Below are 8,525 nucleotides of genomic sequence, written 5' to 3'. Positions count from 1 at the left end.
TTTTTTCTCATATGGATGTTGAGAGGAGTCTTTTATGATCCTTTGCATTTCCATAGTATCAGTTGTTGTATCTCCTTTTTCACCTACAATTTTTTTAATTTGGGTCCACTCTCTCTTTTCCTTGGTTTTCCTTGGTAAGTTCAGTGAAGGGCTTGTCAATTTTGTTTGAAGGGCCAAAGAAACAACTCTTAGTCTGGCTAATTTTTTCTATTGTTTTCCTGTTCTTTATATCTGCTCTAATCGTTTTCTTCCTTTTGCCGAATTTGGGCTTAGTTTGCCCTTCTTTTTCTAGTTACTTAAGGTATAAAGTTAGGTGGTTTAGTTGAGGTCTTTCTATTTTCTTTTTTTTTTTTTAATGTTTACTTTTTATTTTTGAGGGAGAGAGACAGAGCATGAGTGGAGGAAGGGCAGAGAGAGAGGAAGACACAGAATCTGAAGCAGGCTCCAGGCTCCGAGCTGTCAGCATAGAGCCTGACATGGGGCTCAAACTCATGAATGGTGGAATCATGCCCTGAGCCAAAGTCAGACGCTTAGCCAACTGAGCCATTCAGGTGCCCCTCTATTTCCTTGATGTAGGTAGTTATAGCTATAAAATTTCCTCTGAGAACTACTTCTGAGGCATCTCATAAGTTTTAGTATGTTATTTTTCCATTTTTATTTGTCTCAAGATACTTTTTTATTTTCCTGTGAATTTCTTTTATGATCCATTAGTTGTTGAGGAAAGTACTGCTTAATTTCCATGTATTCATGAATTTCTCAGTTTTTTTCCTATTATTGACTTCTAGTTTCATACTATTGTGGCCAGAGAAGATACTTGGTATGATTTCAATCTTCCTGAATTTGCTAAGACTTGTTTTGTGGCCTGACATATGGTCTATCCTAGAAAATGTTCTGCGTGTGCTTGAGAAAAATGTGAATTCTGCTATTGTTAGGAAAATGTGGATTTTTATTAATGACCAGATATGAGGGCTGAGAGAGAAACCATCTGACTCCACGATGCTGAGTTGGTCAGGAAACCAGGAGCCAGAGGGAAGGCAAGCGAAGGGAACTGGTTCCTGCTAAGACCCTCACTAGCCAAGTGATTTACACATGTTCTCATCACGCCTTGCTTTTATGAAGGAGGAAACTGGGGCTCAGAGAAGTTAAGTGACTTGTCCAAGGTCACACAGTAAGTGGCAGAACTGGGATTTAAACCCAAGTCTGCCCAGTTCTGAAGCCCAAGTTCTTGCCACTGAACAATCCTGCTGCTGCACCACAGAATTAACAGAGGGCTCAATAGCATCAGGGGATGGACTGGTAGTAGGCAGCTACTTAGTGGCTGGGTTCTGCCTTGAACAACTTGTATATTCCCTCAAGTCTCCCCCTATGAATTTCACAAGGGAGAGAGGAAGAGCCAAGGCCTACAGTGGTGATGGTATCAGTTGATGTACTTTTAGCATGGTGATTAGCACGGGCGTAGTGAGCTTGTGGTTGACAATTTCAGTTCCCCGGGGCAAGAAAGACGGGAGCCTCAGAGAGCTAGCTGCAGTTACCATTTATTGAGATACATCACAGGCACAGACAGGGGAGGGGGTAGGTAAATTTGGAAAGGGGTTGGGGTTGGCGGGAGCCTGGGGGGGTTGAAAGGCCTTTGGGGACCATTCCCAGCTTCCCTCCTTCCTCTCCCAGCCTGTCCTGAGTGCAGAGCAGACATGCAGAAGAACCGAGGGAAATCCAGCCTCCTCTCGGCTGTCAAAAGGTCACTTCCCAAATCACTCAAATACATCACTCAAGGTGGTGGCCTTAACCTCCCCTCCCAGTACATTGCAGAAGCAAGGGAAAAACTTGGGTAGATTTGAGCCTTCCCAAAATACAGATCCCATGCAAAGGGTCTGGCATGCAAGTAACACTGGACCTGAGGTCCAGGGGCTGTTCCCGCTCCTATGGAGGTGGGTAGGGAGGGTAGCAGAGGTGGGGTGAGTAGAGCAAGGAGAAAACTGCAGGAGCCCCGGCTTGCGAGGCGGGGCGGCTAATACCTCCGGCTGGATGTCTTGACCGTGGTGGTCTTCCGCAGGATGGAGGTGCCCCCAGATATGGGCCCTCCTTTGACGGTGCTGTAGCCTACACTGGTGCTGACCCCACCCTTGCCAGCACCCCCACTCCCGCCCAGGGACATGCCACCCCCAAAGCCCGCTGCACCGCCTCCGCACACAGTGGTGGAGTTGCCAGTCACTGCTGCAAGAAAAAAGGGTCTGGGTAAGGTAGGGCAGCCACGCTGGCGGAGGGCCGGGGACTTGCAGCAACCAGTAAGGGACAGCAACAGAAGCAGGCGTGAAGCCGTGGGAAACTGATGGAGACGGTGGGGCGGGAATCTCAATCTCTGGGAACCCCCAAACTTGTCTCCAAGGGCTCAGGTCGGGGGAACATGGGCTTCTGGCCGCGAATAGATTGAGTGGACTGAGCAGAGGATGGGGCCGGCCCTGGGGCGGGGCAAGGCAGCAAAATACTCACAGATGCTGACGGCACTGGGGCACTCTCCGGACATCCTACAGAAACAGAAAGACCAGAAGAAGGGTCAGGGGTCCCCGGAGCCCAAGTGAAAACCCTCTTTCTCCCTGACTCCCTTCTTCCCACTCTCTGCCTTTACAATGGATCAACTCAGCAGCTCATCTCTCGAGCCAGGACCCCGCAAGACAAGATCAGCAGACATGAGAAACGCATCTCGGCCCTTCCAACCGGTGCTACAGAGATAGCAGAGCCACGGTGAGCCAAGCGGCCGGGTCCTCCACTGTCCTCCCTTCCCTCTGCGTGCACACCACAGGCAGCAAATAGAGCCCATGCCGAAAGATACCCAGTCTCTGGCTGAGGGCACTTTCTTTACATCTTGTGCCTTCCCAAGGACAGAGATGAGTAATTTTTTTTTCAAAGCTTCAAAGGGGGTGGAATCTGGTGTTGGAAGGAGAAGCCTCACTCCTGCAGGGCTGCCAGCCACCCTAAGGATTGCCGAGAGTCGTGCCAGCTGAGGATACTGCACAGCCGAAGGGGTCAAGTGGAGAGTGTCGTGCGGGTGATGAGTTAGGAGCCTAGCTTCCTGGTTCCTCCCTTCTCTCCCCAACCCCAGCCCAGAGCCCCCAGCCCAGAGCCAGAACGTGCTGGCTCTCCCACAGGGCAGGGCTGGAGAGAGGGGCCCCCACCTGCTCTCCTCGCTCTCCAGCAGCTTGCGGTAGGTGGCAATCTCCACATCCAGGGCCAGCTTGACGTTCATAAGGGCCTGGTAGTCACGTAGCAGCCGGGCCAGGTCCTCCTTGGCCTGGTGCAGGGCCGTGTCCAGGTCCCCAAGCTTCTTCTGAGCATCCTTCAGCGCCAGATCCCCACGCTGTTCCGCTTCTGCGATGGCAGTCTGCAGTTGCTGACACTGCCCAGGAGATGAGAGGTGTCGGGAACACCCTCTAGGATCATCACATCTCTGCCCTCAAACCAGACATCACCATTCCCCACCCACCACCGCCCACCCCAACTACCTGGGATAGAAGGAAAGTGGAAATATTCATCTGAGGGAAGAGATACTATTCCACACGCAGGGTCTTGTAGCACCACTGGGAAAGTCCTTACTGAAGTCTAACCTCAGCCCCTCCTGCTGCAACTCTGCCCAGTGCCTCAAAAGAGGTAAAATAAACAATGTAACCTCACCGTGAACCAGATGCTTCACTCTGATATGGGGGAGAGCCCATGCTTTTTTAGCCACATCCTACATGGAATCAGCACCTATGACCTGAAACACTTGAACCCTCGGCCTCCTGCTCTGACCTCCTGGAGACGGGACCAATCTCCTTGGAGGACGTTGTCGCACCTGCTCTGCCACTAATATGCGATGTGACCTTCTCCAGGCCTCAGTTTCCTATCCTGTAAAAGGCGCGCATGGATCCAGCATTCGAGTGTGTCCCATCCATCAGGAAAAGAGCAGCTCTCAGCCCTCAGCATGACAGTGAGAAAGTCCCCACCCCCGCCGACCCAGGCCTGACCCCCGGGCTCCCAGCCAAAGGCTCACCTGCTTCTTAGCTGCATCCACCTCACCCTGCAGCCTCTGGACTGTGCGGGTGAGCTCAGCAATCTCGTTCTTAGTGTCCCGCAGGTTGTCCCCATGCTTCCCAGCTGTCAACTGCAGCTCTTCATACTAGAGACCAGGAAAGTGGCAGTTGTGAGCTGTCAGTCCCAGGCCCTCCTGGGTGACTGCGGGCCCCAGGCCCACGCTCACAGCTAGACGCCCTGTGTGGCCTGGGTGCGTCTCACCCCAAGCCTCTCACGATGGGGGAAGTTCAGTGTCCAGCCCCAGCCCATACTCCTGACCGGCATTCTCCTCACCTTGGTCTGGTACCAGGCCTCAGCCTCAGCCCTGCTCCTCTGGGCAATCAGCTCATACTGGGCCTTGACCTCAGCAATGATGCTGTCCAGGTCAAGTCTGCGATTGTTGTCCATGGAAAGGATCACGTTGGTGTCAGACACATGGGTCTGCACTTGGCTCAGCTCCTGCAGAAAAAGAGAGAGCTGCTGGCGGCACCCCTGCCCCAGGCCCCCAGGAGACAGCCGAGGGGTGGACAGGGTCCCCAGGTGGCATCAGGAGGCCCGTACTCTGCCCCAGGCTCCAACCTCGAAGGAAAAGCCTCATTCTCTCCAGCTGTGAAATGGGGCTCTGATTTTTATAAAGACCATTTCTTTTTGTGGATTTACAAGTTTCCAAGAGATTAAAGAAGGGCAAAGAATGTGTACTTACTGCACTCAGACCCGGTGCCAGGCATTCGGCCAGCACATCCACCAGCTCCTTTCATCCTCAGAAAGCCCTGGGAGGCAGCCAAGGCCATCACTGGTGCACAGGGCACTTTTGTCAAATTGGGAAAAGTCTCACCTCTGGACCCCCCTCTGGGCTCCCCTCTGGGCTCCCAGTGGGGCCCAGGGAGCTGACCATGGGCCTGGTTTGAACCCCACTCTCCACTCAGCCAGTTAACAACCTGCGCTATCATTCACGGTGGTCCTGGCACAGGTTGGAGAAGAGAAGTGACACACCCAAGGTCATCCATTCCGGTCCGGGGGCCCAAACTAGAACCAGTCAGTTGAGCAACAAATCCCAAGTAGTTTCCTCCAGAATATACTGACATTTATAGACCATGGTGGTACTCTTGGACCTTCCCTGGGTTTCTAGGATCATCAACTTTAACATATAAACAGGCATTTAAAGACTTCACGAACAACAGCTTCGTTTCTGTGTTCTGGCTTTGAGTTAAGCTCCATCGCTAGTCACGTGCATTGGCTCCCAGATGACCTATGCCTCCATCCCTCCCATGGTCCTTCCTGCCCCTGGGCTGCCAACAAACTGCCCAAACCCCAGCTCCAATCAAATGTCTCATCCAGAGGTGCCAGGATGGCTTAGTCAGTTGAGCATCTGACTCTTTATTTTGGCTCAGGTCGTGACCCCAAGGTCATGAGGTCAAGCCCCACATCAGGCTCTGCACTGATTGTGGAGCCTGCTTGAGATTCTCCCTCTCTCTCTGTCCCCCTCCTTCCCTCCCTCTGCTCCTCTCTCTCTAAAAATTAAAAAAAAAAAAAAAGTGGGATGAGCGAAGAGGAAGGGGCAAACATCCATGCTGCTCCCTAAACACAAGGTGCTCTATGCTGCCCCCATGGCCACTGTGCAGGCTGGGCCCTGGCTGGCTGCCCTTTACTACCCTTCCTTTAGAATTCCTGCCCTTCCTTCAAAATTCATCTCCAATGCCATCTCCTCTGAAGCTCCCCCAGCCCTCCCAGGAAGGGTCAGGCATGGCCTGCCCCTGCTTGTCCCTGTCCCAGCACGGCCTTACCACATGGTAACTGGAGCTGGAGGACCCCAAAGCAGGGACTCTATCCTTCTGGCGTCATGGGGAAGCTACTCAGTAATACGTGTTAAATGAATAAGAGACAGCAAAGGAAAGAAACACTGAGCATGCCAGACATGTGCCTTAGACAGTAGGAAAGCCATCTGCTGCCCATTCAGGGAAGAGGGGGTGGGCACCGTTGACCTGGCCCAAAAGAGAAAAGAACCTAAGAGAGGAGAATGAGGAATCCCCAAGCAACGAATGACCATCAGTGGTCCAATAAGGGAACAAGTGGGGAGGCACCCAAGAAATCATCATGATGGCACAGAACACTCCTCAGCCAGTTCCATTCTGACAGGGCAGGTGGAGACGTTGGAAGGAGAAAAACACAGCCACGGGGAAATGCTGAAGTCAGTAGCCAAGGGCTATAGGTAAGCTCTAGGTGAGAAGAACAGAGAGGCAGTGTTGGGCTAACCCAGAAAAAGAGCCCCAAAAAACCAACAACTCAACTGCCACATCATTTGCCTCTTTCCCATCAAGAAGAACAATCAACAAACTGAGTGAGGTCAGCCTGGGAGAAAGGCATCACTGAAGACCTAGGTCTTGCACTAGGACTCTGTTCTTGGACCCGTCTGCTTTAACGTGCTTACCAGTCATTTACACTGAAATGTTATCACCCCACTAAACTGAAAGTTGACAAGGTCCACAGAGAACCCAAAGCTGGGGTGTCATCAATATATCCAATTACCCAGTTGGGTATCTCCAACATATGGATGGGCGAAATCAAGTTTCAAAGTGCCCAATAGTGTCTAGATGCCTGGGCATTGGGATGAAACCACAATGACATTCCACAGGAGAAATGGGACTCAATAACCCTTACATCTTGGTTACAAAAATTCAACTGAAGTTGGAAGCAAACAGATACATGCCTCATTTGAAAGCACTCGTGTGAAAAACTCCAGGGGTTTCTTAAGGATCAAATATTGTGAAATGGTTTCAAAAATGACACATAAACAAGTGCAACATTGGGCTTGCATGAATGAAGTCTATAACTGCCCTCCTACCTCCCTGTTTTCCAGAATCTGGGCTCAGAACCCAATTTCCTCAGCTTCATCATATGCCTAAGCATATGATGTCAGTCACCTAAGCATCCTGACCTCTAAAGTGCTGCATATGAAAGACACATGCCACACGGACGTGTGCAGCCTGGAGGGCATAGTCGGGGCCATTCAAGAGCACAAGTCAGGGGAAGAAGATTGAAGTCAGCTTTCTAATTTGGTCAACACTGAAAATGCCTGCCCTAAAAAATAGTGAGCTCCCTGCCACTAAAAGCATTCAAGTCGAGGCTACACGACTCCTACCAGCAATGTTAGAGAAAAGGCTCCAGCACAGAGGGGAAGGGAGGTCATGAGGCCCCTACCAAGTCTGAGTTCAGGATGCTAGGATCAACTTGGGTTAACTTCAGTCTTCTCACCGTGGTCTTCAAAGCCCCCTTGTTTCCTGGGACGCCTCCTAGATTCTGCTGCAATCTACCCACTACCCATACCTCAACTCCTGTGCCAACCTGGAATCTCAGTCCCCATCTCTGCTCCTCCAACCCTTGCTCCATTACAAACTGGCCTAGAAGGGAAACAGTCTAACACAAGAGTGTGAGTCAGACTTTAATCCAAGAGTCAGGCTTTAATTCCAGCACTGCCTCTAATGAGCTATGTAACCATGGGAAAGCTACTCTGAGCCTCAGTACCCCTGACTATAAAATGAAAACAATCATGGTATCTACATTATAGCTTTGTTGAGAGGATCATGTAAAGCTTAGCCCAGTGTCTGACCCATCCTGAGCACCTAATACATGGAAGCCTGTATTAAATAAAAGCCTGGGTTCTATTTTCTCTCAACTAAATTACATTGGTGAATTCAGGTCAGATCTCTGGGGGGGGGGTCCCCAGTGCTATATGTAAATGTAAGTGTCCCTGGCCATTGGCCATCTCACCAGTTCATAGAGATGGTACAGGAAGTCGAGCTCCTCAGTCAAGTTGCCTACTTTGCCGTGCAGATCCATTCGGCTCATGTACGCAGCATCCACGTCCTGGGGGCAAGAGAGACAGGAGGGCAGATGCCTCACCCCCCAAGGCTCTCACCTCCCCGAGTCAGCCCAGAGCCCTGGCAAGCCCCAGAACCACCCCTCGCCACTCCTTGCCACCCTGCTCACCTTCTTGAGCACCACAAATTCGTTCTCCGCTGCAGCGCGCTTGTTGATTTCATCCTCATACCTGTTACACAGGAAGACTCAGGCCAGGCTCAGCCTCATTCTGCCTTTTGGGATATTTAACCCACTCGGCTCTACGCCCCACTGAGTCCCACACTATCTAAGAACATCTTTGAGAAGCAGTTCTGTAATACAGCCCATCAGTGAAGAGACTTGGGGTACAGTCCTTAAATATTCCTGTCCACCCCCTTTGAGGAAATGGACACAGAATTTGTGCAATAATATGGCGATCTCTTTGGATCAGAGCCCTTAGGAGGCTTTTATAAGAATAGGCAAAGATGTGTCTGCAGTGGCTTATCTTTGCTTTCACTTTCAACAGGCAGGACGTCACTTAAAACAACTAACTTCTCTCCAGCTGCCTTTGCTGAGACTTTAAGGGTTAGAAATGGCCAGTATCGCTTTTTTTTTTTTTTTTTTTTTTTTTTTTTTTTTTT

At 50.8% G+C, this 8,525-nt stretch overlaps 1 protein-coding gene across 1 annotated transcript in view; it reads right to left on the bottom strand.

Moving 5' to 3' along the window:
- Nucleotides 1-1,866: 1,866 nt before the first annotated feature.
- Nucleotides 1,867-8,525, bottom strand: part of KRT79 (keratin 79) — an 11,971-nt gene continuing 5,312 nt past the window's right edge. Inside the window, exons 3-9 of the mRNA XM_039255091.1 lie at nucleotides 8,035-8,095; nucleotides 7,816-7,911; nucleotides 4,342-4,506; nucleotides 4,028-4,153; nucleotides 3,174-3,394; nucleotides 2,491-2,525; nucleotides 1,867-2,214 (exon numbers count right to left, since the gene is read on the bottom strand). Of these exons, the coding sequence (XP_039111022.1) occupies nucleotides 2,009-2,214; nucleotides 2,491-2,525; nucleotides 3,174-3,394; nucleotides 4,028-4,153; nucleotides 4,342-4,506; nucleotides 7,816-7,911; nucleotides 8,035-8,095 (910 nt within the window). The 3' untranslated portion in view covers nucleotides 1,867-2,008. The remainder of the gene's footprint in view (nucleotides 2,215-2,490; nucleotides 2,526-3,173; nucleotides 3,395-4,027; nucleotides 4,154-4,341; nucleotides 4,507-7,815; nucleotides 7,912-8,034; nucleotides 8,096-8,525) is intronic.

This window comes from Hyaena hyaena, unplaced genomic scaffold (assembly GCF_003009895.1).
Source record: "Hyaena hyaena isolate Hyena2069 unplaced genomic scaffold, ASM300989v1 scaffold_510, whole genome shotgun sequence".
Taxonomy (NCBI): domain Eukaryota; kingdom Metazoa; phylum Chordata; class Mammalia; order Carnivora; family Hyaenidae; genus Hyaena; species Hyaena hyaena.
This window is presented reverse-complemented; position numbering and strand designations above follow the sequence as displayed.